Source organism: Leishmania mexicana, chromosome 8 (genome assembly GCF_000234665.1).
Source record: "Leishmania mexicana MHOM/GT/2001/U1103 complete genome, chromosome 8".
NCBI classification, from domain to species: Eukaryota; Euglenozoa; class Kinetoplastea; order Trypanosomatida; family Trypanosomatidae; genus Leishmania; species Leishmania mexicana.
Window position 1 is genome coordinate 1,600,538 of NC_018312.1, and position 17,264 is coordinate 1,617,801.

Here is a 17,264-nt window from a genome sequence, read left to right on the forward strand (position 1 = left end):
AGCCGGCCCCGCACAGGAACCCGCCCGCCAACCAGGCCCGCGCACATTTTTTTACATAGGCGCGCCCCGTGCCCCCACCGCACGCCCCCCGCGGCTGCCTTGCAGGGGTCCAACCCACCAGAAAAAGCGCGCCGGAAAAGAAGGGGTGCGGGGGGGCTTGGCGAAACCCGAAAAGACGAGCTGGCGGGCGTTTGTGTTTGTGGCGGTTGGCGGCGGGTTTGTCCTCGATGGTGGGGGCTGGGAAGGGGGCCCCCCGCCTTTCCCCCGCAAAGGAACCCCCAATGACCGACCCCGCCGCCCCCCGGCAAATTTTTGTGTTTGTCCTTCGGCGTAGCTCTTCCAGATCTCTTAAAAAGGAACCCAACCCCACAGGTGGTTCTTTCGTGCGTGGTGGGTGGCGCCGGTATGCCGCCGGCCGGCCACGTTGTGACGACTTTTGCTTTTTGGGGCCGAGGGAACGCCTAGGCCGGGCCACCCCCGCGCAAAAGAAAACGGGGCCCGTCACGCCCTCGGGGCGGGGGCACAGGCCCGGCCACCACCACCGCCCACGCCGACGCCCCCGGTTTGGCCCCAGGCGGCACGGCCAGGGGTTTGCCGGGGGGGGGGCGTTTTTTTCTTTCGGCGGGGTGGCGGCGGCGCCCGTTGGGGGCCCCGGGGGCGGGGGGGGGGTATGCCGCCGCGCGCCCCCCGGCCGTTGGGGCAAAAAAAAGGCGACCCCGTTCGGCAGCCGCCTCCGAGGCGTGTTTTCGGGGCGCCTGGGGCAGGCCACACAAGGTTTCAGTCGCGCAACCAAAAATGGCCCCGCCGGTGGTTTGCCGCGGGGTGTTTTTCCGACTGGGTGGGGGCGCCGGCGATGGCAGCGCCCAGCCCTTTTGCCGTCGCGAAACAGGTGCTCCCCCCGCCGCCCGTTGGGCTCCTATTTTTTTTGCGTTGGATCCACGCAAAAGTTCCAACCCTCATCCCTTTTCTTCCAAGCCCCGAAAAATCTCCTGGTAAAACCGTTGCGTCCGGTGGGTGTGCTTCACCAAAGGGGCCGCCATTGCGGTTATGCGCCCGCCCGGGAACGCCGGGGTCACGGGTGAAAGGCGCACGAATCGCCCACACATGCTTCCACCTTGGGTGCGAAGCAGTGGCTGGCGGGGAAAACAGCGACACCCCGTTTAAATAAAGAGTCTTTTTTCGTGATCCACAGGTGTGTTTTTTTCCCCTGAATAAATGGGGTGTTTCCTTAGCGGCCGGTGTCGCATTTCATCCCCCATGCTTTCTTATAAGAATTGAAAAAAAAGGTCAACGCTGCTTTTTTGCTTTCACCCCTGCATAATTCAGGCTCTGAAAGTCCAAAAGTAGCAGACAAAAAGCGAGACCAACCAAAAACTAGTTTGCAAAGGAAGGTGAGCCTGGTGTCTGCGCGGCCCCGTGGTGGCTCGAAGATCCGCGCGCCACGCCGCAACTTGGTTGTACGCTGTTCTCCTGCTTTGCTGCGGCAGGTGCATTGGGCTATGGTGAAGACCCCCGCTTTCTCACATTACGTGCCTCCTTTGTTTGGAAAAGAAAAGGCTCGTTTTCCGTTGGTCGCTTGATGGCGGCCGGCTGCCCTATTCAATCGGCGCGCATGGGGTGTATGTAAGGGGGCCCCGTCTGACATTCAAAGTTCGGTGCGAACTGGGGGTAGGCTCGTCTTCTGAAGCTTCTTCCAGACCTGGTGCTGAAGAGGTTTTGAAAAAGGGGGTTGGGGTGGTGGGATGCTTCCCGTGATGGGGGGTTTGTTCTGAAAAGTTGTCTTGGGCAGCGCAGCGTTGCCCCCGATGCGCCACCACACAAAAAGTATTGGTTATTTTTTCAAATGCGTTCATTCTCTGCCAGGGGGCGTGTGTCCAGCGCGGCGCCGCCCCAGGCCGGTCGCACGCCCACCGGCTGGCGCAAAGCACCGCTAGACACACGTTGCGGCAGTCCGCCGACTCAGGCGCCGGTGCGCGCCCTCGGCCCCAAACTCCGCCCAACACCCGCTGAGCAGGGCGCGCCGCAGCCGCCCACCCATCATGCCGGCCGCCCCCTGCTGCATTCCCCCTCGGGGTGACGCGGACCCCCTTTCCAGTCGGCAGTGGGGGTCGGGCGGGGCACGTTCGGGTCATGTGGGCACCCTGCCCGTCACACAGGTGGCGCAAACGTCTGGACAGTTGCAGCTCTCTCCGACGCAGCGCCATCAAGGAGGCCACCGCCGGCATCCGCAGCGACACATCGCTGGCATCACCGCGTCGCGGGTGCTTTGGCCTGTCAGTCCCAGAAGAGGGTTGGCACTCGGAGGGGATAGGGGGGACCTGGTTGCCTTCTCCAGAGGGAGTGGGTACTGGACCGCTACGCCACGCTGAGATGCCCATGTGTTATGACGGGAAACGGATCGCGATGATGAAGCTAAAATGGAAAGTTTCATTGTCCTTGGCGCCTGCTTGGGTTGGTTGTGTGAAAATCTTGGCGTGTTGGATCGGTGGGCCTCTTGTGTGATGTGGCAGCATGTAAGCACCAGCGAAAGCGAGCGGACAACAAATAAGACCCGAATAATCGGTGCGCCTCTGGACTCCACCACGCCGAGGTGTCCGTCGTTGAATCAAATTCCATCTGGCGACAAACAGACAGGTCTGACAACGGTGGTTGTCGTGTTTGCAGGGAAATGAACCTACTTCGCGTTGAAGTACGACCGAAACTGATTTCATCATACATGCAACAATGAATGCAACTTTTTCAACACCGTCTTTTCCTGACCGCAACAAATAATCAAAGATTCCTAGTCGTTTTATTTCTGAAAGGTTCTGTCGAGTTGCAGCTTCCGCGTGAGAGTAAAGAATGTCCGGAGGATCGCCGCGTGCGCTCTGCTGCACTCTGCTTCCGGTGCAGAAAGTAATTTCCGTGTCGGTTCTGCAGGAAACAAAGGATGCTATTTTGGAGGCTCTCTCTAAGGAAACAGATCGCTCTCCAGAAACCTTTGAACTCTATGTGAAAGAGAATAGCAAGCTCGTTGCGTTTCGAGAGAATATAGACAGGTATGGGTCTCTTTTCGCTCTTGTGAGGTGTCGCGGGGGTGGCAAAGGCGGCTTTCGCAAGCAGCTTGAGAAGAAAGGTCGTGGATTTGCACGTGCAAAGATGAAGGCAAAGCGCAAAAGCGCGAAAGGGATGGCTCAAGATGGGAAAACTCAGCACGAGAAACGCGACACAGCGGCAGTGAAGACAAGACTTGCGAAGGCTGAGCCAAGCGCGACGAGAGCGATTATAAAGCAAGGTCTTGCTTTTGTCATAGATTCCTTTCAAAAAGGGAGCCATTCTTAATCTGGTTGGCCTCTGTGCATTACAAGTATCTCTGCAGAAGAGAAAAAGAACATGAAAAGTAGATATCATAACTTACATGTATATTCTTATACTGATTTGCTCGTCGACCGCCCGACAGGCTCATCTGAGGCGATTCATACGATGTCGTGTCGGTGTGACACAGAAAGCGGACGCAAGGGAGGTCGCAACACTTCCCTCCCCTCATAGCTGACTCTTTCATTTTCTCCTCAATCAACCCCCGCCCTTTTTTCTCTACTTCAAACAATCGAAAAAAACAAACAAACTTTTGTGTGGCTTGCATGGGATGGCACAGAGGTAGATGTGGATCAGAGAGTGCCCCGATAGGATTAGGAAGCGAATAACTGCTGTTACAAAGTCCCGCACGACCATAAAGAAACTAAATGACCCGACAAGGTTTTCTGTTTGTGATATCCAAGGAAAGAATCATAATTGCACAATTGGGAATCCGCATATGTGTTCATGCGGCGCTACACAGCCGTGCGCTCATACTCTTTCCGTTCTGCTCTTGTTCTTCAAAGTAAGGGAGGAAAATCCGATTGTATGGCAAAGATACATCAATGAAGTGGAGTTAAGTGTCCTCATCGACAAGAGAGCTGATGAAGAAAAATGCGTTTTTTGCCGTGAGAGCACGGGTGGCGTCGGGTCATGCGAAAAATGCGGCGCTCACTTTCATCAGCTGTGCTTGGAACTGGCATCAAGAAGCGGAAAAGGCAACTGCAACACCTGTCCAAAGTGTCGTGAAATGGTGTCAAGGCCTGAAAGTAAAAGCGATACTTGGTGCAGCAATTGCAATGTGCCTTGCAAAACGGAGAACTACACATGCCTCCTTTGCCCTGACTACTTTTTGTGCAGGTGCTGCTACGCATTGTGCAAGGCTCATCCTTCACACCCTTTTAGCTGCAGCAAGATGGGCGACCCTGCACCGTCAAAATGCAGTGTGGCGTTTCAAAGTATGGAGGATTTACAATACCGTGAGATCAACCCAGAAGACTATGACGCACTTATTGCTCTAGACAACGACAAGAGGACACCTCTAGTAGAAGAAGAGCTCAGCAACCTGTCAGTCGAATATTTTAGCGCTCGTGTAAGAAAAAATGATAGTTGCCCGGTGTGTCTCCGTAGATTCGTGGGAGCCAGCAGGTGCATTGCACTTCCTTGTGCTCACATAATGCACCACAGGTGCGGATTCAAATGGCTCTCTGAATTTAGCGACGTGTGTCCTATTGACAATCGGAAAGTATGCGAGTGGAGCAACATACAGGACGCAAGGAGTGTTGGTGAGGTTAAAGCTTCCTTGCAGGCGTCTACGCGCGATGGAACGACTTTACGAATTCCTTCGAAGATAACATCCGTCAAGCTTCCCGCAATCAATCCACGGGAATGGAAATGACGATTTGGTGGGGAGTACAAGCAACTTTCTGCTCCCCTTTCACAGGTTGGGACAATTGTCAGTCCGCCTTCTCTAAATTTCCAGAAAGAGTTTTTTTTATTCACCCTCTGAGCTCTACTCTTTTTTTTTTTGACCAGCAGCAGAGCCGCGCCTTTACCAAGAGGATATGCACACTGGGAATGTTCACAGGATGCTTGCGAGTATACTTTGACCGTTTTTTCGATTTGTCGTGATGGGAGCTCAATATTTTCCCTCCAGTTAGTTGTGAGCACTAGCTGTAAAAGTGAACGAACTTTTCTTTCGCGCTTGCCAGTTTCAGTATCCGAAATGATTGCAACAGAAAGCATTTGGTTTGTCTTTTTGTTTTACTCTTGAAGTATACCTTCCACACTTGCTCGTCCAGTCATTATTTTCGAGCATTCGCGATGTAAATCTTTTTTAGACTATCAAGTTTGTTTTTCTCATATTCTCACGGATTGAATTGGAACTCCGCTGGCTTTACTGCGGTTGAAAGACGCTGATTACGGAGATCGAATTCTGAACCCTCTTTTCCCATCGAGTTTTTCGTTACACCTTTGATGTTTCTGCTTCCCTCTCTTTCTCCCTGCTGGTGTTTTTAAAGCCCGTCATAACACATGGGCATCTCAGCGTGGCGTAGCGGTCCAGTACCCACTCCCTCTGGAGAAGGCAACCAGGTCCCCCCTATCCCCTCCGAGTGCCAACCCTCTTCTGGGACTGACAGGCCAAAGCACCCGCGACGCGGTGATGCCAGCGATGTGTCGCTGCTGATGCCGGCGGTGGCCTCCTTGATGGCGCTGCGTCGGAGAGAGCTGCAACTGTCCAGACGTTTGCGCCACCTGTGTGACGGGCAGGGTGCCCACATGACCCGAACGTGCCCCGCCCGACCCCCACTGCCGACTGGAAAGGGGGTCCGCGTCACCCCGAGGGGGAATGCAGCAGGGGGCGACCGGCATGATGGGTGGGCGGCTGCGGCGCGCCCTGCTCAGCGGGTGTTGGGCGGAGTTTGGGGCCGAGGGCGCGCACCGGCGCCTGAGTCGGCGGACTGCCGCAACGTGTGTCTAGCGGTGCTTTGCGCCAGCCGGTGGGCGTGCGACCGGCCTGGGGCGGCGCCGCGCTGGACACACGCCCCCTGGGAGAGAATGAGCAGAAAGACTGCAGCAGTCACAAGACGATGTGAATACAGTATTCAAGAAGAACGACAAGAAGAAAGGGCGCGCGTACTGTTTCGCAGAGGATGTTGTGTGCGTCGTATCTTCCGCATCGCAGCTTCCCTCTTACTGTTTGTGGCGATTGCAGGTTACTGCCGATGTGTACATCAGGACTGCGAGTGTCTTACAGGCTTGGTCGAGTCTCCTCCAAGGTTTTTCTACTACTGCCCTGTCTTTTCTCTATCACTGGTTTCCTGTCGTTTATTAAATGGCCTGGCACACAATGCCATGAGTATGCGTACTTCGGGATAGTAGACCGTAAGCTGTAAAGTTTTGACCATGCGCCGTCTCACCGCCCCAGCTCTGAGCACTCAGTGCGTTCGCTCCATCTGCGGGGCAGCGCCTATGATGTACTTTCCCCCCGTGCCGTTTGCGTCCGTCTCCGAAGAGGAGCAAATCAAGAAGAACACTAAGATCGCGATCGAGATGATCAGGCGCTACAAGGGTGAGGCGCCTGCGTCGTATACGCGGAAGCACACCGCCACCATAGAGGAACTTGAGAAGGAGATTGAGGCGCTTCTGGGCGGCGCACAGAAGATGCGCAAGGCCACCACGGATGATCAGCCAATGGACAAGCTGGCACTGATGGAGCGCTGCCTCCGCCATGCTCTCTGGTCGTACCACAAAGACGAGGGCAAGTATGATTTTGATGAGATTGCGAGGTGGGTCGTTTACACCCCCGAGGACGAGGTGAAGCTCGCGCAGATGAAGCGCCAGGTGGAGGCCAAGTCGAAGCTGGCGGCGTACCGTGCCAAGCGTGCGGAGCAGGGTCTGCCCGAAGCCCCAGTTCCGCGGATCAACTGGGGGGAAGAGTACAACAACGTGACGGACCGCGAGCTGGTGAACGAGAAGCGGATTCGCTACGATACGATTGCCGCCAACACTATGGAGCGCGACGAGGCCCAGATTGAGGCCGTGCTGCAGCAATACCGCAAGCCGGTGCAGGATAAGCGCCTTGACGATCTTGTTGATCTTCTCGAGCGCTTCAAGCCGGTACTCGCTCGCGAGGCCATTATGCAGCGCCTCACCATCAAGCACTTGGAGGGTCAGCTGGGGGTGTGGCGCTACATGGACTGGTGCCCTGAGGTGCGTGATCGCGCCGAGCTCGAGGTGGATGTCTCCGGCTTCCAGTGGTGGTCTCCGCTGGAGGAGCGCCGCCTGTTGCCGGTGCGGCTGCGGTCTGTGAACGAGGTGCGTGAAATTATGGCACAGACCCAGTCCTCCAAGGCCGCTGAGGCGTCGCCTCACAGCCAACAGGCGTCTCAGTCTGCCGGTGACGGTGACCGCGAGCGGCTTCTGAAGGAGGTGTTGGCGTTGCAGGCCCGCATTCACCAGCGCGATGATGCTCCGGTAGAGGAGAATAAGGCTGCTCACTAAGAGGGGTGTCACGCTGTTTCCCGCTGCTGCAGTACGCAAAGCGTGTGATGAGCCGACACGTGACTTCTCACGTTCATCGTTGTCGCTCATCTCTGTCATTGCCGGTTCACCAGTTCTTCGCGTTTACTGATAGCAGCGGTGTCTCTCTCATTCCCTTCTTTCTTTCGGTTCTCGAGATTCTCCTCGCGTAGCGTCTTTACAAAGCTTAGGAAGTGCCGGGGAAGGGGGCACGTGTGTGTGTACGTGTGGAGGTGAGTGGAGTGGTGCCACGTATATATATATATATATATACATGCCCGCACCATCTAAGGCACAGCGAACAGAAGAAGGGTGACTTCCCTCGCTTTTCTTCTCTGATTCGGTCCTTCTCTCTTTTTTTTCGAGTTAGTACAAAGGCATTACTTTTCATATGAAGTTCATTAACACGCGTAGCACCGGCAAAAAAGAACAGCAACAACAAACGGCTAGACGCGTGCAACACACGCGCGGGCACGCAATACTTTTGTGGCAATCCAAAAGCGATTGTATTAGTGCCGGAGGCACCACGGGTGCGATACTGGATGAAGTGTAGCGAAACAACAGTGTACACCGTGTGAGATCACCGACTGTGCGTGCGAAGGCGGTGCCTTCGGATAAGCAGCACCGGTGGAGTCGCAGGAAACCACCTTTCTCCGCAGGTGTCTTTTTGTTTTCGTATGAGAATGCGCAAAGGCCTGCTGGCGCTCTTCTCAAATATCATGTCTTTCATTGCGCGCTCGCTTTCCCTTTCCTCTCCTTTCCCTCTCTTCCGTGGCGCCGTGTATGTTCCTGACACCCGCTACGTCACTTTGCTGGTTTGAACAGAACCACTGTGAACACCCACGAGCAATCACACCCATACGCATTCCTCACACACACACACACAGCAACATCTATCCAACATACAGCTGAAAAAAGTCTACGAACAAAATTTTTACAGTGCGTTGCCGCACATTTCTCCGTAATGGACGCAACTGAGCTGAAGAACAAGGGGAACGAAGAGTTCTCCGCCGGCCGCTATGTGGAGGCGGTGAACTACTTCTCAAAGGCGATCCAGCTGGATGAGCAGAACAGTGTCCTCTACAGCAACCGCTCCGCCTGCTTCGCAGCCATGCAAAAGTACAAGGACGCGCTAGACGACGCCGACAAGTGCATCTCGATCAAGCCGAATTGGGCCAAAGGCTACGTGCGCCGAGGCGCAGCTCTCCATGGCATGCGGCGCTACGACGATGCCATTGCCGCCTACGAAAAGGGGCTCAAGGTGGACCCTTCCAACAGCGGCTGCGCGCAGGGCGTGAAGGACGTCCAGGTAGCCAAGGCCCGCGAAGCACGTGACCCCATCGCTCGCGTCTTCACCCCGGAAGCGTTCCGCAAGATCCAAGAGAATCCCAAGCTGTCTCTGCTTATGCTGCAGCCTGACTACGTGAAGATGGTGGACGCCGTCATACGCGACCCTTCCCAGGGCCGGCTGTACATGGAAGACCAGCGCTTTGCCCTGACGCTCATGTACCTGAGCGGGATGAAGATTCCCAACGATGATGATGATGAGGAGGAACGTCCGTCTGCAAAGGCGGGAGAGACAGCGAAGCGAAGGGAGGAGAGGGCTCTCACCGACAACGAGAGGGAGGCCCTGGCGCTCAAGGAGGAGGGGAACAAGCTGTACCTCTCGAAGAAGTTTGAGGAGGCGCTGACTAAGTACCAAGAGGCGCAGGGGAAAGACCCCAAGAACACTTTGTACATTCTGAACGTCTCGGCCGTGTACTTCGAGCAGGGGGACTACGACAAGTGCATCGCCGAATGCGAGCACGGTATCGAGCACGGTCGCGAGAACCACTGCGACTACACAATTATTGCGAAGCTCATGACCCGGAACGCCTTGTGCCTCCAGAAGCAGAAGAAGTACGAGGTCGCCATCGACCTTTACAAGCGCGCCCTTGTCGAGTGGCGTAACCCCGACACCCTCAAGAAGCTGACGGAGTGCGAGAAGGAGCACCAAAAGGCGGTAGAGGAGGCCTACATCGATCCTGAGATCGCGAAGCAGAAGAAAGACGAAGGTAACCAGTACTTCAAGGAGGATAAGTTCCCCGAGGCCGTGGCAGCGTATACGGAGGCCATCAAGCGCAACCCTGCCGAGCACACCTCCTACAGCAATCGTGCCGCCGCGTACATCAAGCTTGGAGCCTTCAACGACGCCCTCAAGGACGCGGAGAAGTGCATTGAGCTGAAGCCCGACTTTGTTAAGGGCTACGCGCGCAAGGGTCATGCTTACTTTTGGACAAAGCAGTACAACCGCGCGCTGCAGGCGTACGATGAGGGCCTCAAGGTGGATCCGAGCAACGCGGACTGCAAGGATGGACGGTATCGCACAATCATGAAGATTCAGGAGATGGCCTCTGGCCAATCCGCGGATGGCGACGAGGCGGCGCGCCGCGCCATGGACGATCCTGAAATTGCGGCAATCATGCAAGATAGCTACATGCAACTAGTGCTGAAGGAGATGCAGAACGATCCCACGCGCATTCAGGAGTATATGAAGGACTCCGGCATCTCAGCGAAGATCAACAAGCTGATTTCGGCGGGCATCATTCGTTTTGGCCAGTAGACTTCTACGCTGCCTCATCTTTTCCGTGTCTTTGCGTCGGCGGGGATCGCAAAGAACAATAAAGCAGCGATTCGCATGTGCGAGTAAAGTGCTGCGCCGCTCAAACAAGATGTCGAGACTGTGGTGCAGATGCGCGTCCTGCGTGAAGGCAATGCAGAGGACGTAAGGGATGTCGTTTGTGAGCCTTTGTGGTTGCGCACACACCCCTTATCTCCTTCGCTTTGTACCTTTTCCCTTTCTCTTCTTCGCCCCCCTCTCTTCTCCTCACGCTCTCCCTGGCGCGGTGGTGCAACGATTTCGTTTCATTTCCGTTTGTGGTTCCTCTATTCAACGGTACGATGACGCTAAAGAAGCTGGGCTGCATTCGGGTAGGGCGAAGGTAAAAGACTAGAGGGAGGGAGGGTAGGAGGGGGGGGGCAGGGGGGGGAGATGCCGTGACCATCACCGCAAAGAATCAAGCAGAAGAAAAGGCCTCCAACAACTGCATTTCCGCGCGTGCTCACCCTCTTCCTTATCTCTCGCTATCTTGTCAACAGAGACATGAGGGACGTTTGGTAGGAAAAGAGGGGGGACGACGCGCTGCGTCTTTCAGGCACTGGTCACGTGCGTCACCCTCTTTCTTCTCTATTGGCACTGTCTGGTTTCTTTTCCCTTTCCCAACATATGGGTCTCGCAAACGACTCCGCACTGAGCAGCCATGTGCTGCGGCGTGGAGGAAGTACATAGGCGTCACTGATGTGTATGTGCGCGTCAGTGTACGGGCCTGTATGAAGCTTCTAACAGTGTCTGTGTATTTCGAGCGTCTGTATGCGATTCTATTAAGCACCGAAGAAGAGACACAAGCGACAGCGAAGAGGGTGGTGTCGGCTTTTCGGGTAATCACTCCCTTCGATAGCTTCTCTGAAGGAGGCTCTTCCCCAGAGGAATAGACTGCAGATGGGGTGAACGTATATCTGAGGAGTCAACGGAAGACAGTGAAAAGAAGGGTGACACAGAACCATGTTGTTTTCTTTGTGCCCAGGTGTCACATCGGCGGCGGCGAGCCCGGGCGGGTGGCGATGGAGGCGCACGGGGTGGCACAGAAGCTCACGGGTTGACCGCGCAGCTTCTGGTTTTATAAGCTGATCATCTTGCTGCGATGCCGCGGTGCACCGTGACGCCCGCAAATACCAAAGAAAACGACCAGAACAAAGCAGGATTAGTAACGAAGGAGCAGCACAAACGGACAATCGGTAGGGGACGCGTCTGGTGGTGTAGTTGACAGCGATCACTCTCGCGGTCACGACAGCGTGCTGCAGGAATACATCCCAGGTGTCTACTGAGGTAGATAGAGGCGCACTCACCCATAGTCAGGCAACCACTTTGGTGTCCCCTCCCTCTCAACTTCCTCTGCTTGCCCACGCTCGCCATGCCTCGTGCGCACCATACACTCGCCCATCGATACATGGACGCTGTTACTGTTTTGCTCCTTTTCCATGGTGCCTCTCTCGTAGCTTAAACATACAGCAACAACACTAGATCTTGTGGCTTCCTCACTAGAGGAACTCCATCGTCCACAGTTAGTCCCCTGGTTGCTATCGTCCGGGACCCTCGCACGCGAAACGTGCATAGCTACACCTCTCTTCCAATAACATAACACCACAACGGTGTGTGCGTGTCTGTGCCCTTCATGTCCTCCGATCCGCAGCTCCGCCTCTCCATGGCGAACCAGAGCAACGTGCCAAAGGAGTACGTTCGCGCTGTGGATCCGCAGCTCCTTCCCCCGCGCGTGGGGCACAACTGGAATGACCAGGCGTTTCGCTTTAAGCAAGGCAAGCCGCAGCAGCTGGAGGCGGAGTTCCGCGGCACGCGCGTGTTTCCTGCCACGCGAAACAGCACGTTCCCAGCACCGGCCCCAGACATGTGCCGCACTGCGCAGCAGCTGGTCGATGCCTTGATGTCTTCTTCCCTCAACCGAAACTCTGCCACGCGCAAAGCTCGCGCTGCTGCGAATTTGCGCCACGTGACACTGGAGGACAAGGTGCTGCGCTTCTACGCTTTCTTCAACGAGCCGGCTCCCGAGGCGGGGGCGGCCTCGTTTTGGCACCGCAAGGTGGTGATTAGCTTCTTCCCCGTCGACGACACAATCCTCATCGAGGAGCCGCGCATCATCAACAGCGGGCTTGACGGCGGCGTGTTTCTGAAGCGGCAGAAGGTGGTCGCTAATCCGCGGCAGCGAGAGCAGTTCCCTGGTGAGGAGTACGTGTCCCTCAACTTCTTCAACGTGGGGAGCTCGGTGCGGCTCAACGCCACTGACTTCTTTTTGTACGACTGCGACGACTTCACACGGGACTTCCTCACAGCCCTCGGCATCGAGGTAGGGGCGCCAGTGGAGTGCCCGGACGACCTGTTTATGTCCGAGTACGGGCGATATCAGGAGCGACTCAAGTCTGGCAAGTTCGGCTTGCTGTCTCAGGACTATAGCGCCGATGAGGTGGAGCATTCCGTCCGCTTCATCCGTGACGGTGGAAAGATGCTCCGCTTCTACGCTATCCTCGACGAGCGCGACAGCGTTCCTGGTGGGATGGTGCGAAACCTGGAGGTGATGTTGTTTGTTGAGGACAACTCCATTGCTATTCTGCAGCGGCAGAGCTCTTCAGAGAGCTGCCAGGGCCTGTACCTGTCGCGATGCTGGCTTCCTAAGAGTGGGTCGGTGGCCAAAGCGAACGAGCTGACGTTTGCACATCGCGTGAACGGACAGCGCGAGCCAGAGATGGGCATCCCAGACGCCTACTACCGCGAGGTGGATCTGGACGTCGGCTTGACGCTGAACGTCTTCGGCCGCTCAGTCCTTCTGTACGACTGCGATGACTACACACGCGAATTTTTCATGGAGCGCTACGGCGTTTCTTTGCGGCCGCCTGTCGATGTGTCGAGTTACTTTCAGGGAGACGCGCGCCGCACGGTACTCGGGACAGAGGCACCAACGAAGAGCCTCCTTGGAGACAGTGTGAGAAGTGTGGTGGGGAAACCAGCTACCGCCGCGGAAGGCGGGGACGCCGACGGAGGCGTCACCGTTTCCTCGGCCAATGCCGCCGTAGGGGCGCAAGGCACGCCGACCGACACGCTCCGTTTCCGTGCTGTGCTCGCCCGCCCCGCCAATCATGACGACGAGCAGCGCCGCTTCACCATCACCTACTACACCAACTCGGAGGAGTTCATGGTGTATGAGAGTGCGTACCCGAAGGCCGGGATCAACGGTGGCTGCATGTGGAAGCGAAGGAAGGTGATGAAGATTCCGCCGAAGCCTGTCCCACGCAACGCGCTGAAACCGCCGGCCGTCCCGGGGGAGGTGCCGCACTACACCCTCTCCGATCTGGGTGAGGGCAAGGAGGTCGTCATCAACGGTCTACCGCTGCGGCTTTACAGGATGGACGCGCACACCGCCACCTTTTACGCCCGCTGCGCCGGTACGCTGCCGGAGGACACTGCTGGCGGGTCAGGGATGGTGACAGATGCGACGGGGGCGATGGTGACGGTAGACCATCTCGTCTCGGAGCTTCGCAGCTACCTTCACTCCCGCTATGGAACTGGGGTAGCCTCGTTTCTGGCCCTCGATCGCGACCGCGACGGTATTGTCAGTTTGCCCGAGTTCACGATGGCAATGAAGGCGTTCCAGATCACGGAAGACAGGGGCGCCGCGGCTGCCATCTTCGCGCATATCGCCCCCGCGCGTGATACAGGGTACTTCACTTCTGTAGATCTGATGAAGTGGATGGACGCCGTCGGCGATGAGCATAGGACAGGCTCTGTACGGATTGCCAGCATGCCAAGCGGCGGCAGGGAGGCTGAGCTGAAGGAGATCGAGCGGCGTGCGTTGCGCTCAAAGGTGCTGCGGGAGCTCAAGTCTCGCCTGGACGCGCGGTGCTGGAAAGGGGCGGACATGTTTCGCCTGGCGTCCACCATGCCGCGTGCCTACTGTGGCCGTCGGGGTGACCTGTACTCTTTCACGAACCCAGACCGCGACACAGTCATCACCCCAGTGCAGCTGCGCCGCTGCATCGAGGAGATACTCACCGGTGCCCCCACCACCGCGGAGATGGCGTGTCTATTAGAATTCTTCTTTCCTAGTCTGCCAACGGAGGCCTACACTCAAACCCGCGACAACGGCACAACGTACGCCGTTGACTTGAATGAGTTCCAGAAACGCTACTACGTGATGACGAAGGAGACGATGCTGCCGGACGACGATCCCGCTGGCGCCTCAAGCTCGTAGCAAAAGGGGGACAAGAGAGAGGGAGAGAGAGGAGTGGGCTTGTCTGTCTCTTTGCCTCCCTTCTCTTCCCGAGCATGGTTTGGTTTGGCTTGCTCTTTCTCCTCCTCCTCCTCCCTCTCTCTCCTGCTGCTTGAATGGATGGTTTGCAATGGAGGCGCGAGTAACGCCGTTGATGCAGGCCACACCCTCCGTCGTTTTCGTCTCCTCTCCGTCCGACCGCATCCCCTCCTCTTTTTTTTCAGTGGCGGCTGCTGGTTGTCGTTGCGAATCTTGCCGAACCGCATGTTGATATGGGAGCGTTGGGATGTCTCCGTCTCTTTCTCCCCCCTCTGTGGATCTGTTCACCCCCTTTTTTTCTCCCTTGAATGTAAACTACAAAACGGGATCGCGCTGTGGTCCCCCTTCTCTCTTCCCTTCAGCAGCTTTCCTTTACCCGGGTGCCTTTTTCTGTTCTCTCTCTGTGCCGTGTTTCCATCTTCTCTGCCACCCGGAGGACGGGAAGGACAAATTTGAATCGTCAAATCAAAAGAGGCGTGACCTCCCCCCTCACGCCACCCTCCTTACCACCCCCAGCTCCCGCTCCCCTTACTGGGCCTCCTTCGTGCAGGGATATACAGCAGGCATACGACAGCGACATAGTGCTGAGTTCGCGTTTGCAAGCGCAGCGAAGGTGCTTTAAAAGCGCTGTTTTTTTTTGTGCTATACCCGTCCGGTAGTCTGCGGTGGTGGTGCCTGCACAGGTTGTGCATGAGCGTGTGTAGCCATGTATGGATAACCCCACTCTAAGCACGTCTGTGGGTGCGTGTGGCGCACTCTCTCAGGTGCACCGACACCTCGCTTTCTGAAATGGGTTCCATGGCCCCCGTGCCCTCTCCCGTACCACCCTTCCCTCTGTCTCTCTTTCTTCCTCTGACCTTGACATTCGACCGCAGCGTACGTGCGTGTGCTTCTACCCCGTCTAACAGAGGGACAGCAACGTTGGCGACAACAGCAAAAGTGAGAGAACAGGAAGGACAATAACGCTTTCACCGTTTTCTCCGTTGCGCTGTCTGCTGTTTGTGTGGCTCATGAGCATCCATTATAACCTCCAGAGTCACACCGAGTGGGGATCTGGGAGCTTTTGTTCGAGGTCGAGCGATCCAAAACAACAACGAAGACACTCCTGCAACACAGGTGACAGGCTCACAGAGTTTTTCTCGGCGATACGCAGGGCACGCCACGGACGCGGCCACCCTCCTCTTCGGCTCTTCTTTCACACCCGCTGTCTTTCAGTGGGTGCGAGGGGATACGGGGTTTTGGTTTGTGTCCTCTGATCTGTTTTTCTTGCTTTCCCCTCCTCCCCCTCCTCTTCCCCCTTTGACCTTTATCATATCGAAGAACAGGCGTTTCACCTACACAAACAAAAAAACGCGTGTCGCTTATCGGGTCGTATTTTGGTGATTGGAGGTAGCTCTTCTCTCCCACCTCCTGAAAACAAAGACACATATATATATATTTAGACTATACATGCAAGGAAAAAAACCAAAGTGGGAAACGGAAGAATCACCGCTGTAAAGTGGGAGGCGAACGAGACACAGGGAAGCAAAAAAAAAGGAGGCGGTGGTGGCGGGGACGGCAGGCGATATACACCCACTCGCACTGTGCCGCCCCGTTTTTTTTTCTTTCTTCTTCTGCTTCCTCCTGCGCGCCCTTTTCCCTCCTCCTTTCATGTGTGGGCCGATCGCGGCGCTCGAATCTTTTCCCCTGTCCTGTTCCATTTTTACCCCTTTCCCAGTGCCCACGGATTGTCCTCGAAAATGCCCGTTTCTCCTCTCTGCGATCAGCTGAAGCGCATAGAGAAGGCGTACTTCTACCAGCCGGGGAAGATGACGGAGGTGCATGCGATAAGTGGCACCGTGAGTCCGCACATGGAGAGGCGCGACTACTCGCGCCCGTTCTGCCTAGTCTCCGGTAACGGGAATCGTCCGCTGGCAGAGGCGGTGGCGCTCCTGATGGGCACCCACACCCACCACACGTCTGTGACGCAGTACTCTAACGGCGAGGTGAACGTGCGCATCAACGAGTGCGTGCTCGGCGCTGATGTCTACATCATTCAGAGCACGACCGGAAACGAGATCATCGACATTAATACGGCGCTCATGGAGCTGCTCCTGCTGATCCGCAAGATGCGTCTGAGCAATGCAAAGAGTGTGACTGTCATCGCCCCCTTTTTCGGGTACGCTCGCCAGGACCGAAAGACGAGCCTGCGCGGACCCATCTCCGCCTCCGTGGTCGCGGGCATGATCGTGAAGATGGGCGTAAACCGTCTGGCTTCTCTGGACCTGCATTCGAACCAGATTCAAGGTTTTTTTGACAACATTTCGGTGGACAACCTGCTCATGGCGCACGAGTTTGCGCGGTACCTGCACGACCAGCCGTGGTTCAACGTCGATCAAATGGTGGTTGTCTCGCCTGATGCGGGGGGTGTGGAGCGGGCAAAGCAGCTGGCCGATATTCTGCAGGTGGGCCGCATCGTCACCATCGTGAAGCGGCGGATTGCGGCTGGAAAGGTGGATACGATGCAGAGCGTGGGTGAGGTGGCTGGCTTCACCTGCATCATCGTAGACGACATGATCGACACCGGCGGCACACTGGTGAAGGCATGTGAGCTTCTGAAGGAACTCGGTGCGGTGCGCGTGATGGCGTGTTGCACGCACGGCATCCTCACGAGCCCCTGCCCGGAGCGCATCAACAACTGCAGCGCCCTTGAGCAGCTTGTGGTGTCTGACTCCATCCCGCAAGAGGAGCACCAAAAGGTGATCCCCAAGTTGACGGTGCTCACCATTGCGCCTCTTATCGCAGCCGTCATTCACCAGTACTTGAACGAGGAAAGCGTCAGTTCCCTCTTCCCCCCATCACTGCGGGACAGCTAAGGAATGCGTGAGCGTGAAGTCACACGCGCACTTTTCCGGGTCACAGCATACAGGAGACAAGACGAAAAAAATAAGAAATGAGTTAACGAGTGCGTTCAGCCCCTCACATCTCCAGCGGCGCCTTTGCATGCCTGTGCCC

The 17,264-nt window shown here is 56.3% G+C and overlaps 5 protein-coding genes across 5 annotated transcripts; all 5 read left to right on the forward strand.

The window, feature by feature from the left end:
* Nucleotides 1–3,640: 3,640 nt before the first annotated feature.
* On the forward strand, nucleotides 3,641–4,732 carry LMXM_08_1091 (conserved hypothetical protein; the record flags this gene model as incomplete). The annotated part of the gene is made up of 1 exon (XM_003872611.1): nucleotides 3,641–4,732. One exon carries the CDS (start codon nucleotides 3,641–3,643, stop codon nucleotides 4,730–4,732), a length of 1,092 nt encoding a protein of 363 aa, XP_003872660.1.
* Nucleotides 4,733–6,240: 1,508 nt separating this feature from the next.
* Nucleotides 6,241–7,338, forward strand: LMXM_08_1100 (conserved hypothetical protein; the record flags this gene model as incomplete). The annotated part of the gene is made up of 1 exon (XM_003872612.1): nucleotides 6,241–7,338. The coding sequence occupies one exon, from the start codon at nucleotides 6,241–6,243 to the stop codon at nucleotides 7,336–7,338; it is 1,098 nt and encodes a 365-aa protein (XP_003872661.1).
* A 982-nt stretch (nucleotides 7,339–8,320) lies between these two features.
* LMXM_08_1110 (stress-induced protein sti1) lies at nucleotides 8,321–9,958 on the forward strand (the record flags this gene model as incomplete). The annotated part of the gene is made up of 1 exon (XM_003872613.1): nucleotides 8,321–9,958. The coding sequence occupies one exon, from the start codon at nucleotides 8,321–8,323 to the stop codon at nucleotides 9,956–9,958; it is 1,638 nt and encodes a 545-aa protein (XP_003872662.1).
* Nucleotides 9,959–11,627: 1,669 nt separating this feature from the next.
* LMXM_08_1120 (conserved hypothetical protein) lies at nucleotides 11,628–14,213 on the forward strand (the record flags this gene model as incomplete). The annotated part of the gene is made up of 1 exon (XM_003872614.1): nucleotides 11,628–14,213. The coding sequence occupies one exon, from the start codon at nucleotides 11,628–11,630 to the stop codon at nucleotides 14,211–14,213; it is 2,586 nt and encodes an 861-aa protein (XP_003872663.1).
* Nucleotides 14,214–16,009: 1,796 nt separating this feature from the next.
* Nucleotides 16,010–17,125, forward strand: LMXM_08_1130 (phosphoribosylpyrophosphate synthetase; the record flags this gene model as incomplete). The annotated part of the gene is made up of 1 exon (XM_003872615.1): nucleotides 16,010–17,125. One exon carries the CDS (start codon nucleotides 16,010–16,012, stop codon nucleotides 17,123–17,125), a length of 1,116 nt encoding a protein of 371 aa, XP_003872664.1.
* Nucleotides 17,126–17,264: the final 139 nt, after the last annotated feature.